This window comes from Micrasema longulum, unplaced genomic scaffold (genome assembly GCF_059751315.1).
Source record: "Micrasema longulum isolate JH-2025_06_02 unplaced genomic scaffold, ASM5975131v1 h1tg000859l, whole genome shotgun sequence".
Taxonomy (NCBI): domain Eukaryota; kingdom Metazoa; phylum Arthropoda; class Insecta; order Trichoptera; family Brachycentridae; genus Micrasema; species Micrasema longulum.
This window is the reverse complement of record NW_028278051.1, coordinates 789,670-804,870: the sequence shown is the minus strand read 5'-3', so window position 1 is coordinate 804,870 and position 15,201 is coordinate 789,670. Positions and strand designations below refer to the sequence as shown.

Here is a 15,201-nt window from a genome sequence, read left to right as displayed (position 1 = left end):
AATAAAGTGCACCCCTGTTGGTAAGAAGAGCCGAGTTTGACATTTTTAAAAAGAATTCTATATTTGAAAATCAATTGTTTTATGTTTTAGAATTCAACCATAAACAAGTACCTAGGTACTTAGTTAAATTCAATATTAGAATATAAATATTTTTTAGTTTTGGAATTCAATCATAAACAAGTACCTAGATACCTAATTATCAATGAAAAGTCTTTTTCCAAGCTAATAGCAGGCAAGCCAGCGTTCGAGCAGGGCGTCTGTCGGGTCCGCTAGTAAAATATACATTTTATTATATTTTTTAAATGTAAAATTATCGATAGGATATATTTTATTGTGATGGAAAATTTTGAGCAAATTTTTTTAAAAATAAAAGTTTTATGTTCTAACACAGATGTTAAAAATAAATTGGGATTTACTATCAATATAAATCCCCAAATTACAAAATGTTAGCTGCCGTTTGTAATAAACAAAACTTGTCGGTAATTCTGGCAAAGAAAGTGTCTATTGCGGAGAACATTTTTGCAATATAGTTAGCAACATATTGATCTTTTTTTTTATTTATTTATTTTTTTTTTTTTTATTTATTCACACTCTTTATCAAAATACAATTCCATATTCACTTTGCCCAGCTAACAAGGGTACATACCCCGTTCCAAGCTAGGCAATTACATTTTAATATATTATAATACTTAACAAATTAATATAGAACACAGACAAACAAAATTAAACTTATTCGGATACATATTTTGATTCATATACATACAGACATACACATATATACACACATGTATATGTAAATATACACATATATACACATGTACATACACACACACGTACATACGCCCATGCGCATACACGTACATACTTATCTTAATTCGCAACAATACGTTAAAGCTAGGGTTTCCTAGGACAGCGGTGCCCGTATTTTAACGGCCGTAGTGAACGGTGATGCAGTGGACAGCCATCGTAAAGGTGATTAGAGAGTGGTTTCCTAGGAAAACGGTGTTAAATGGTGTTGATAACACCGTTTTCCTAGAAAACCACACTCTAGTCACCTTTACGACGGCTGTCCACTGCATCACCGTTCACTACGGCCGTTAAAATACGGGCACCGCTGTCCTAGGAAACCCTAGCTTAAGCATCTTAAAGCTGTGTTGCGTCGTTTTTAATCTAGATGCGTGGTTTTTGGTCAACATAAATTTGTTAGTTAAAACTTATCAAACTATTTTTTTCAAAGTAAAAATATAACAATTTTTTTAGTATGTCTAAATCATTTAAGTTTGTAAGTGAAAATTCTTGATGGAAGTGCATTGTAATTTATTATAGAAATAAAAGACGAGTGATACTTTAACCCACAAATTTGGAATATCCAGTGACCTGTTTCATCGCTTTCGCGACATCTTCGAGACTGCATCTTTATTAAGGAGTTCAGTGTATTAATAAAAAACAAAGGTAAGGATAGAGAATTTAAAATTATATGAGAGTAAATTAAATAAAGTTATTTTTATCTTAAGGATCATCATCAAAATTTTTTCGGGTTAACTAATGAGTCGATGTGATGCTATTTTAATGAGTTTAAGTATTTTATTTTTAGTGTCCCATCCTTCGTGAGTGTGATTTTTTTTCAATTATGATTTCTGAAAAACAAAGGGTAAAAAGTCATTAGTAAAAATATAATTTAATAACTTATTTCACTATAAAAATATAATCATACAATTTTGAATTCTCTATCCTTACCTCTGTTTTGTATAAACACATTGAACTCATTAATGAAGACACCAGTCTCGAAGATGTCGCGAAAGCTATGAAACCGGTCACTGGATATTCCAAATTTGTGGATTAAAGTATCACTCGTCTTTTATTTTAATAATAAAAAAAAAGTATGTCTAAATGTCTGTAGACAGGCTGGATTTTCTCCCAATGGAGTTATTTAGATCTACATTTCTTGAAACCTCATCATCATCATTCCATGACCGCTCCCTAGTTGGAGCATATGGTATCCACAAGAGCCTCCGTGCATCTCTATCGACTGCCGACTCCTTTGCGTCCTCCCAAGTCAGGTTCTCGTGCCGAAGTTCTGACATAAACTGCCGACGAACAGTCAGCAGTGACGTCCAGGACATCGAGAACTTGATGCCTTGTAAAGTAGGCAAGCGTGGTAAGGCTCTCAGGAGGCATCCGCAGTATACGGCCCAGCCAACCGTATCGCTTCCGCTTGACGACATTTGTCACGGGAGTTTTTAGACAGTTTGCAACAGAGAGGAAAAGTATTTCTGAAAAGAATCTCACCCACAAGATAAAGGTTTCAGCTCTTTCACTTCACATAAGTCAACAGATAGAATAGTTGAGGAAATGTGCGGCGGCCTCCGTGGCGTAGTGGTCAAGACGCTCGACTTACACACGGAAGGTTCCGTGTTAGGTTCCCGGTGAGAACACAAAAAAAAATGTGGATGTTTAAACATGGACACATGAAAAGTGTGTAAAACGGCCCCCTTTTTTTTTTTTTTAATAAAAATAAATATTTGCGTTCTTATAATATACGCAAATATTTAATTTTGAGGGCCATTTTCAACGAGTTGTAAATAACTCACTATTAGAAAATGGGAATCAAGTTGGGGTAGAGTGGGATTCGAACCACGGACCTTTGATCCGTGAGTCCAAGACACTTGCCACATTTGACCACATAATCGAGTATCGCACGCAACTACACTGGCTCAGTATCAGGCATAGAAGAAACATTCACATTCTATCACTTCTTCACAATATTTTAAATAATCCCACTTCGCCTGTTCATCCGAGAGAGCACATCCAACCTCTTTCACAACACGGACTATCTCTTCGTTCTAGTAACGAGAGAACCCTTTTAATACCCTGTCATCGCTCTAATTTTCTTGCCTCCTCTTTCACAGTAGTAGCCGCTCGATTGTGGAATAATCTACCCACCAATGTTAGAGACGCACCTTCTTTATTTACATTTAAGTCAAGATTAAAACTTTACCATCTAAATATTTAAATTGTTCCTTTATCCTTCTTCTTTCCGTCTTATCCCCTCTCCTCTCTTCATTGTATAGTGTTAATTTTTAATTCTTTAATCAATATTTGTTTTTAATTTTTGTATAAAATTGTAAGATTCAATATGTCCATGTATTTATAATTTTCTCAAACTGAACGGTTTGTGTAGGTAGAAAGAAATTGCTTTAAGGCAATATGCCCGCCCTTATATGTTTATATATTGTATATGTATATAAAGTGTCAAATAAATAAATAAACTAGTCACGGGACCACAATCCGCTTTAACCAGCCAATGACAGGTCATATGCCCTGTAATTGCCTAGGCTTCTATTTTCTGTTTTCAGAAATGTTTTCCCTCTGTGTTACAACAAAATTAAGATTACCACTATTTGGATCATGATTATGACACTAACTTTTTTTTTTGGCTTGACACATTTTTGCATAACACCATCCAAATAGCAGTTGGTGCTGGTACTGCCGGAACTTGATAAAACTTTCGGCAAATAAAAGTATTTATTTTTAGTCCATATGTGTCACTATTACGTCTAGAAATCTAACAATTATTGTAATAAAGTTGACTTACCGGAGACGAACATAATTATTCACCTTTTCAGACCTGTGGTCTTATTATGTAACGTATTCGTTTCATAAATTCTTTCGTATCGTATGAGAAGGAACGAGAGCGAAATACGATTTTGATTGCATTAGAGTGAGATGGATATATGACGAACGAACGAACTGACGAAATGAAATTATGACAGAATAAGCCTACTGAATTGATTTCTCTGGATATAAAGCTCGTATGTACATGGGTCAGAAAATGGTAAAAGAAAAAGGAAGTTTAGCGTTTTCTTAATATTTCTATTAATTTGTTAATAGACTATCAAACTAAGCCAAAATAAATTATGATGTATCGTATTCATATCGCTATGATTTTTTTAAATTTTGTAATTTTGAAAATCCGAAACTTCGAAATTACACCGCCACGCCTTCACGTCTCACGAGTTCAAATCGGTGAGTTTTTCCGACATTTAAATGTAGAACCCCGTACACGCTAAATGTCAAAAGACGCTAAACGTCGAAAAACATGGCATCCCCGGAAACCGGAAATCTGTCACAACAACATGATAACGCTATAATGGTTATTGTAAACACGTGTTTACATACGTATACTAATTAAATTCTCTAATTGTATTAAAACGTTTTTATATCCAATTTGCCGTAGCACTAAACTCCCTCATTCTAATTCAATAAATAAAATACGTAATAAAAATTAGAGGTAGTAAAAAAAAACCAGTTATTATTCTCAAACATTTCAAACAGTTTCACACAAAAATTTAATTGTTACTGTAAAAAACAACTTACTATTTCACTAATTAAACTGCTTCGTGAAACTGTTTCTAAAAATAACAGCTTAAAGTAGCATGGGCAAAAAAGTAGCTATTCCTCACCCCCCATTTACGGAAAACGAAAGAAAAGTCGCGGTCACTAAGTTTTATTTTTTCTAGTTGCTTATACCAGATTGTTTGCCAATGCTGCTGTAAACTGTTATTTATATAACCGTTTAATTTGTGAAACCTGTTTTAAAAAACCGAAACGTGTCTAATTAAAATGGTTAAAAAAGCATTCAACACCGTCACTTGAACTAATGATGTTTTCCGTTGCCTTGCAGTCGATATGCGCCGAGGCGCCCTTCTCGGACGACGCGGCGGCGCTGGAGGAGCTGGCGCGCTGCGACTACGGCAGGCGCGTGAGCCGCGCACAGGCCGCCGCCGGCAGCGCGCCGCGGCGCGTGCGCGTCTACGCCGACGGCATCTACGACCTCTTCCACCAGGGACACGCGCGCCAGCTCAAGCAGGCCAAGAATATCTTCCCCAACGTCTACCTCATTGTCGGAGGTCAGTCTAGAGATATACATTCTATTCAATCATTCCCGTCATGTGGGCGTTACCACGCGTGTGCGCTGGTTCGTCAGGCTTCCCGGCGTAAACAGAAGGGCACCCTCCCAGGCAGGGCTAAATGGCGAAGCCAGATCAGCCTTAGTGCCCTGAAAAGGACTTTCCACCTGGTGTGAGTGGTATAGAGAGGCGGAGGTAGTCAGTGGGTCGAGCGGAAGCGAAGAATGGGAGAGCTCCCAGGGCGAAGACATATAAAATAATAAGATAATATAATAATAAGCGAAGATAAATAAAGGCGATTTTTACTCGTCGGAGATCGAGCTGCCGAGCTGAAGTGGGGGGGGGGGCTTATACTACCCACCACTACCAATTTCACCTCGGCCACTAAGTACGTAAATAGCGGAGTTTTGCGACCGGACAGGCCATTTCGCCATTAACTGTAGCGAAATAAAAATGAATATAAATGTACACATACACAACATACATATATATACATACGCAGACACATCCATATATATATATATACATATACATACATATACACACATGAACATGCATATATATATATATATATATACATATATACATACACACATGAACATATATGCATACACAAATGCACATACATACATACGCGTACATACAGGGTGTTCTTTAAACCCTGTCACATCCGAAACCACGATGATCAGTATGGGCAAAAAGACATAAGCATATTGAAATAAATGTTTAAAACGAAGAAAATTGAAAAAATAAATATTGAAAAAAACAAATAGTTACTTACTTCTGCAGGGAAGAAGCGAGGGGGGCGCGGCCGCGTGGTTGACAGTGTATCAGACTCCCCCCTCCTCGTTTCACCCCTCCAGATGTAAGCAACCATTTGTTTTTTTTAATATTTTATTTTTGTAATTTTATTCGTTCTAAAAAAATATTTTCATGTGCAAATATGTCTTCTTACTCATACTGATCATCGTGGTTTCGGATGTGACAGGGTTTAAAGAACACCCTGTATATATAGTTAATAATAAAATAACATATAATTAACTAATAAATAAAATAAAAATTTTGCTCTTGTGGATGTCTCTATCGCAATTTTGATATGTTTATTTTTATTTATTTATTTATTTTTATTTATTAAGGAAAAACGACAGTTGTTATATAAGAATACAAAATATAAAAAATAGTACATACATCCAGAAAAAGTTTTTCATAAATATAATGAGAGAACATGTTACACAGTAAAGAGAAAAATAATATATTACATAAGACATGAGAGAAAAAAAAGAGTTCGTAAGAAGGTTAAGGGATGAAGAAATAGAGTGGAGGAGAGGAATTTTCAAAATATAGTTGACCAATTCAAAATATTGATATTATAATAAAATAAACATAATTAAAGGAACATAAACTTATTACACACTGACAAATGTTTTATTTTACAGTGTTTCAAAAAGTTTTTTTTTGAAGTCACAAAATTTTGTATTAAAAATATCTAAATGGGGACAAAGTTAATTAAATTTGGAGCAGCTACAATAAATAAACGAGTTTTGAACATAATTTTTTTGGGCAATAAATTATTTAAAAAAATGATCTTGTCATGTTGACTTTACGGGACAATGAATGTTTTTTGAAACAATGTTTTCTTTCCTTAAAAAGATCTATCTTGCTAAAGATTATATCATATTCCGAGCATACTCGATAGATTTATTCGTTTTTACCCAGATTCGATTGTGATCATGATGAGTCTTTTTTACCTCGAATGAGATAAATTGTCTTCGTATTATTCCAACTGATCCCTCACCTACATGACCTCATCACCAATAATGGTGGAAATTTGTGATATCTCTCACTTATCTATAGTTTGAATGCTTATTTTGTATTTTCACTCCCAGGTCATGTTAGGTCACCTCACAGAGTACTGCTATCCATTTTGTTACTGGTCATTTGCCGTGTCATTCTAAAACATTGTCAATTATCTTGCTTAATAATTGAAGGTGTCGCTCGAATAAGGGTAAATATACAAAATGAAGGTTTTACAGGAGACATAAAAAACTATTCAAAAACTAATTAATAACAATTTTATGTTTTATTTATTTATTTAATTCACATAAACGCTCAGAGGGCTTGTACAAGAACAGTACATAGATAAAATATATAAAGTAAGAAAAAAAATATAGCGTTTAATACATTCAAATATGTATTCCTACATATAACTAGTAAGAAAACATAATTTAAAAACACATACGTATATATACAGGGTGTTCTTTAAACCCTGTCACATCCGAAACCACAATGATCAGTATGGGCAAGAAGACATATTTGCATATTTAAAAAAAATCTCGAGCAAAGAATTTTTTTCAAATAAAATATTTAAAAAAAACAAATGGTAGCTTACTTCTGCAGGGGAGCAGTGAGTGGAGTGCGGCGTAGTATCAGACTCCACCTCTCCCCCCTCCTCGTTTCTCCCCTGCAGAAGTAAGCAACAATTTGCTTTTTTTGATATTTATTATTTTTAATTTTATTCATTCTAAAAAAATATTTTAATGTGCCAATATGTCTTCTTGCTCATACTGATCATTGTGGTTTCAGATGTGACAGGGTTTAATGAACACCTGTATAAAGATGACATGATACACATAAATATTTTTAAACATTTAAATAAATCAATTTACCTACCCAGTAAGAAAATCTTTATTTTTTATTTTTTAAGATATGTTAGTATAAAATAAAAATCCTAATGATTTATATTAATATTATATAAAAAGTGTGTTATTGTAAAACAAACCCCCTCTCTAAACAAAAGCATCTTACTGCATTAGAGAGGTAGAAATGTTAAGTATAAATAAATATATAATTTTAAAACTTGCCAATCCATAACATTGATTTTCATGATAACATGAGTAGCTTTTGATAGCTATTTTGGAATGGTAATTTGTAGAATCTAAACATGTAGACCCTTATTATTCTGCAAGACTTACTGCACTCATGTACAGCACTTGTAACTACGCTTAACATGTAAAAATGTTGCCTTTTTAAAATTAATTAAAAGTTCATTTTTCATTTTCAATAATTTATTTTCATTTTCAACATACATACAGTAATTAATTAAAATAGACCCCTTCTTCGGGAAAAGGCCAATTATTCCAATTTTTGATTATCCAAATGGAGTCTGGGCCCAATTGATTTGGATAATTGGAGTTCTACTGTACCTTGAACAACGTCACAAGTTTTTTTAATTATAATTATTAATAATTTTAAGCGAGCAGCTTAAAGCTGATATGCTTAAATCTATTTAAACAAAAGTTAGTTGTAGGCGCACTTTAACTTTTCCAAAATAAATCTAGTCATTTTTAAAACCCATTGAGACTACACATTGAGATCAGCTCTTGTGGCAGCTTATTTCAACCATCAACAACCCTATTGCTCAGGAAATGCTTCTGTGGATTTAGATTGAATCTCGTTTTCTCCAGCCTGAGACTGTGGCCTCGAAGACGAGCATCTTGTTTAAGCTCGAACATGGGATCCAAATTTGGGCAGCTATCGTGACTGTTGAGTATCTCGTATGTCTCTATCAGGTCACCCTTTTCTCGCCGTTCCTGCAGCGTTGTGAGACCGAGAGTTTCCAGTATCTCCACACATAGAAGCCGTTTTAGGGTCGGCGACAACTTTGTAGCTCGTCTTTGGACTCTTTCCAACAAGTTGATATCCTTAACAAAATAGGGATTCCATATCTGAAACCTGTATAGTTCATATGAATCAACCAATGATGAGAGTTGTGAAAGATTTCCGGTTTACTTACCGTCAGCGGACCAATCGGCAGAACTGATCTGAGTAATTTCATAAATACAAAACTTTAAAAAATCATAGCTCTGATAATATAGGATACATAAATAAATATTCAGTTTATTTTAATAGTCTATTATCAAATGTTTTTTTTTTTAACCACTGAACTTCCTCATTGGCGGAGTTGGAGTTAGGAAGCATTTTTTAATCCATAAGCCAGCTCCACCTATTTGTCAATATGCCGAATTATCATTTTTACATTTTGCCACAAAAATATATTCTTCTTAAGCATTTTAAATTTATTTGATCTCCGAGTCAATATGATAATAAAACATGTCAGATTTTTTTGAGATTTCAATATTTTAGCCTGGCAGTAAACGTGATAAATTTGTTTGTAGATTGTACTGGATTTACCATTCAGCCAATATTTAAATTCTATATCTATATAATTTCTGATTCTTCTTCTTTCTTTGATTTTTGTCTCTGAGTTTGAAACTTTATCTGTTGATATTCCGTCTACGTTAATTACGTATAGGCATGCAATCTGATCAGGTTGTGGTCCCGTGGCTAGTGTCTCGGACTCACGGACCAAAGGTCCGTGGTTCGAATCCCACTCTACCCCAACTTGATTCCATTTTCTAATAGTGAGTTATTTACAACTCGTTGAAAATGGCCCTCAAAATTGAATATTTGGGTAAATCATAAGAACGCAAATATTTCTTTTTTTAAAAAAAAAAACAAAAAATTATTTTTACAAATTGAATTATTTTTTGTGCTTACAGTTTGCAGCGACGCCCTTACACACAGTAAGAAAGGAAGAACGGTAATGACAGACGATGAGAGATATGACGCAGTCCGGCATTGCAGATACGTGGATGAGGTTAGTTGCGTCATTTACCTAAAATCCTACTAAAACAAATGTCCACAAAAGTTAGAGTTTTATTTTTTTTTTTTTTTTTGGGAAATCAACAGTTCTACATACATACATATTTTTAGTAAACAAACAGATATAGTTGTATAAACTCAGAACTAATAACAGATTTCCACATAATATACAAAGTTAGTAAAGAAAATATTACATATCAAATAAATACATACAATTTATACATATAAAAATGTTATTTTCATGTACTCAATAATCAAGGATTTCTTAAATATTTATTTTAAGAACATTAAGTTACTGTAAATTGGGCGGGATAAGGACAAAAATGTTTGAAGAGAGGCCCGGGTGCCGGTTACATGAAACCCGAAGGGCCGAATTCTCTAGCATGTAGCAGTTTGCAAAAGCCAGCTGTTGCCTGCTAGTTACATATAATTACTTCAGTTTCACGTATGGCTAAAGCCGTCTTTTGGACATTTCTTAAATGATAGACACGATTTTGACGGCTATTCCAAGAATAGCCGGAAACGAGTCAAATACTTTACTAAAGACTTTGTCAATAAATAAATTTGTAAATTTCTTGCTCGTGTTATAACATTTTATAACCATGAAAGTTCTTGGACTTTGCAACAATGGTGATTGGATTGGATAAAGGTAATAAACCAAAATCAGTGATCAAACATCCCATTTCCAAGACAAACAAAAACGATTTTTTCTGAGTACCTTAGCCTTGTACATGACACGTAAGGCTACTAAATACAGGGGTCCAAATATATATAAAATTAAAAACCATGACCAAAAAAATAAATTATTCTGTTTGCTTTATCGTTCTACAATTTTTATTATTCACTCTCTAATATTTTGAAATTGATTGACCTTGGACATAAAAAATATTTTTATGTTAAACTGGTAATTTGTGATTTGAACTCGAGATTAGCATAATCTTGCGTGCATGATTAAGCGTGAGAATCCTGCTATTGTAATGTTTATTTATTGCGTCAACAACTTCTGTTTGTAACACAAGTGGGACGTTGTTAATTAAACGTAAGTTTATGTTATTCTGAAAAACTACTTGTTTGCATTCCGAGTGCATTGTTTACCGACTGTTTCTTTGCTCAGCGATGTTTGTATACATCGATAGCTGGAAGGAAAGGTGATTACTTTGTTGTCCCCGTAATTATGCTCTATTGTCTTTGGATCTTTGGGAATGCGTTTAATATTTTATTTTATTCAAGGCGTGTTTGTAGAGTACAGTTGTATATATAGGCAGCATTCACTGAGCAAGATTAGCATTTAATAAAAGGTCAAAAAATAAAATTAAATATGCTGCGTACCTTATTGCATGGCTGTAAGACACAAAGCATTAGTGAAAGAGATAAATAGTCTAGAAGCCATTGAGATCTATTCCTAGAAGAGAGCATTAGGAATTACATATGTATGTGTAAAGATCACATAACAAATTATAAAGTTGGATAGGTTTTGTCAAATATTTTTTAAATGAGACATATTTAATTTTGGTTCGGTACTCGTATGTCATCTAGGTGTTATTAGTGAAATTTAAAAAGTGTTCTTTAAAACAATGTGTTGTTTTGAACAATGACTTATGTAAAATGACTTCCTGAATCTGAGTATAACCCCCGTTTTCGGAGGAGCCCCTCCTATTTTTATCACTTTTTGATCTCTAGTCTGCAAAAAAATGTTTTTTTCAATCCCGACTCCTTTCCTGCTGATTTCAATTTGAAATGACTTCCTGAATCCGAATTAGACCCCCGTTTTCCACCATCACCCTCTGTTTTCGGGGTAGCTCCCCCCATATTCTAATCACTTTTCGATAGTAATTTTATGGCCACGAATTTGATTTGGAGGGGTAAAAACGATTTCAGCTGTAAATTCAAAATTCATGTTTTAGAACTTTTTACATCTCTAGCCCCTTAGAAGAAATGTTAAGGGTAAAATAATCCTTTTCATCTCTCAAAATTATCAAAAAGTGATAAAAATAGTTGGGTGAAATATACACTAATAAGTGATCTAGTAAAAAAGAATGGTAGAGTGAACGAAACATAGATGATGCCACTGAGGAGAAGATTCTGGTGTTCGCTGAAAATTGGTTTGAAACCAGAATATGATATTTATTTATTTATTTATACTTTTACATTGTTTGTATTCTTTTTTTATATAGAATAATGTTCTCTCACTGGGGTGTCCCGTGCTGAGGGAAACATTTTACAAAATGTGAAACATGCCTAAGATTAGCTATTTAACAAAGTTAAAATAATAATAACAATAAAAAAAAAGGAATTAACCTAATTATCATTAACATAATAAACAACAAAAAACTAAAATAATCATAAAAAACATAACCAATTTATACAGACCAATAGAACAAATTTCATTTATGAAATTTAGTTATATATATTACTGTTTACAGTACACACATTTTACCTATTTGGCTTGATCCACTCATCGATCCTTGCGCAACCCCTCATCGATCCGTGCGCAACCCACTTCCACTATCCATTTCTTAATAGCAATTTTATATTGCGAGAACTTACTAATTGTCCTTATGGATAATGGAAGTAGATTGTACACTTTGACCGAGTAGTAGGCCAATCCTCTTTGACCGAAGGTTGTATTTATTATTGTATTTTTTTGCAGCATCAGGGTGCAGTATCTAGTAACTTTTGTATTTGTAACGGAAGGTAGAGAATAATGTTTACGTGCGTATAGTAACAAAGCTTTTACATAAAGTTGTTTTATAGATTTTACATTAAGATTTTCAAGTATACCGAGGGAGCTAGTTCTGATTGGGACTCTTAAGATGATTTTTATTAAAGCTTTTTGTGCAATTATTATTTGCTTGATCAGTGTGTCATTTGCACATCCCCATCCAATTATCCTTGTTGTTGTTGAAAAATATCTAGGATGGTGGTTTCTTTAAGGAACAGACCTTCACCATTCGTTTAAAAGAGCTCGATCACATACTGATTTAGAGACATACGAAATATATCTGCCGACCTGCGTTTTAATTTAGTTAGCGCATTAGTTTATTGTAAATTAAAAGACAAGTGATATTTAAATATCACTCTCCAGCAAACCAAGATCTGTTTGACAATATAATTGAATGAGAGTTGTCCAGTCTACTGTACTGCAAAATACGAGCTATGATGTCATCGTCACTATCATAGCAATTGGCCTATTAGCATTTACTATGGCGGACCGAGGTGCCAAGTGACCGATGGCCAATGGCCGTCTTACACAGGTCAGAAAGCGGAACAAAATTCTGAGAACAAAGGCTGAGCAAGAAATCTTGTAGCTAATTCTTAAAATTTTTTGATTGGAAACGTCTGGCATGCGTAATAAGTTATAAGCAAAAAATACGCTAATGCGTACAATACTGGGCGTAATGCGTACAGTACGCACGCGCAGTTTCTGAACAAAATACAAACAAATTCTTTAATCTGAATATGTATAGATTTTCATCCTTTTGAATTAAAACTTCCTGCTGATCTTGCTGCGAATCAAACTTTGCACCTCAGCGCAGGTGGCTCCTGACCAAAAACACTGGTAGTGCACTTCTTTACATTTTGTAAACTTGTACTGTAAACATAACTACTACTACCATCACGCCATTCGTACATCTTGTCATACATGACCAGACTTAAGATTTTGGTTTATCTGATCATGCCACGTCTTCCTTGGTCGTCCTCGTCTAACGTTACTGTTCATTTTCACCATATATACTTGTTTTTCCATTATTTCGTCGTCCATTCATTCTGCGTGACCAAACCATCTCGGAGACCCTTTCTTAATCTTATCAATTATACATGACTCAGATTTATACTCTCGCCTGATTTCATCATTCGTAACTCTGTCATACATTGATTTCCCACAAATTAAACATTAAACATATTATTAAACTTAATGTTTAATTAAACATTAAGCATTGAGTCTACTAAATCACATAAATTCTTACCAATTCTGTCAGTACGCATGTTCAAAGTCATATTAGACATACGTCAGTATCATATCATAGACAGGCGCCGTGTCGCAGTTGGTTAGACGGCCAACCGTAAAACTGGCATCGCGGGTTCGATTCCCGCCAGTTGCAAGAACAAAATCAAAGAAAGATTTTTTCTTAATTGGTCTGGATGTTGTGTATTTTTCATTACCTTCTTCCATATCACCTTTATCTCACCTGCTGACAAGCCTCAAAATAGAGGCTTAGCGGGTTATTCATTTAAAAATATAAAAAATTACAAGTGAACTACATATCTGCATGTGCATTGACGCTGCACATATTCTTTTCTTTCCCCTCTAAAGCATGATTAACTGCTACAAAGCACAGTCTATCTTACTCAAGCCACAGTTTCACCAGATTTTGTATTTTTCGTGACGTGAATCTTATACAACTGCATCAGCAACCTCTCGTTTCCACTAAAGTTACCGTGTGGCGGGGGTGGTTCAAATCCCCCTGGCAATGCTGCGGAATGTGATGAATAACTTCAAGGCTCGTCTCGAAGAATGTCTACGACTGAACGGACGTCATCTTAAAGTTATTTTTAAAACTGTTACATTTACTCAATTTTTTTAAAATGTTTTTTTTATGTAATTTAAGATGGTAAAAATACAATGACGAACTTCAACCCTACGGGAAATTGGATACATAAAATGTTCTCTTGCGTGCGGTAAAAATTAGAGCAATAAATTGTACGGCAAAGTTTCTTGAAAATGTACAAAAATATAATGAAAAATATTTTAATAAAAATGCACTTTTTTGAACGACGTCACTGGTTCATATAAACCAACCAACGATATAAAAGCATATCCGGTTTGCTTAACATAAAAGAATCAATCGGGAGAACTGACAGAGAAGAACCTCTGACGTCACACGCGGAGTTATTTCAGAAGCACGAAACTAAAAAAATCATAGCGCTGATAATATGATACATAAAAATAAAAAGTTTTTGACTTAATAGTCTGTTAAAAAGAACACTGAACTTCCTCATTGGGAAGAATCGATGGCATTTTTTTTATTTATTTTATTTTATTTTTATTTCGGAAATCAACAGTTCTACATACATATTTTTAGTAAACAAACAGATATAGTGTGTAAACTCAGAACTAATAACAGATTTCCACATAGTATACAAAGTTAGTAAAGAAAATATATTACATATCAAATAAATACATACAATTTATACATATAAAAATGTTATTTTCATGTACTCAATAATCAAAGATTTTAAAAATATTAATTTAAGAACATTAAGTTACTGTAAATTGGGCAGGATAAGGACAAGAATGTTTGAAGAGAGGATAAGGAGGGGAGGGGAGGGGAGATGTACATATTATTATAATGTCTACCAAGTTACATAATACATTTTTAGTGTAAATTTTAAATCTGACAGAGTGATGTTTGTGTAATCTATATTTTTAAATTTTGTATTGTACATTGAAAAAGAGCATTTTTAACATACGATGTTTTACTTATTGGTACATGAAACAGGTGGTACCGTCTACAAATCCTGGCTGGCACATGTATTGTTATTAAACCAAGCAGCTCTGCACAGTCAACCATTCCTGTCATAATTTTGTAAAGCAGTAGTTGGTCCGCACACACTCTGCGGTATTGTA

The 15,201-nt window shown here is 33.9% G+C and overlaps 1 protein-coding gene across 3 annotated transcripts in view; it reads left to right on the top strand.

Annotated features, from left to right (window-relative positions):
* LOC148278578 (choline-phosphate cytidylyltransferase A-like) overlaps positions 1-15,201 on the top strand; it is a 97,204-nt gene that overhangs the window by 66,473 nt on the left and 15,530 nt on the right. For all 3 annotated transcript variants that reach the window (XM_088231196.1, XM_088231194.1, XM_088231195.1), the window contains 2 exons: positions 4,685-4,910; positions 9,470-9,567. In XM_088231196.1, coding sequence (XP_088087322.1) covers positions 4,685-4,910; positions 9,470-9,567 — 324 coding nt within the window. The remainder of the gene's footprint in view (positions 1-4,684; positions 4,911-9,469; positions 9,568-15,201) is intronic.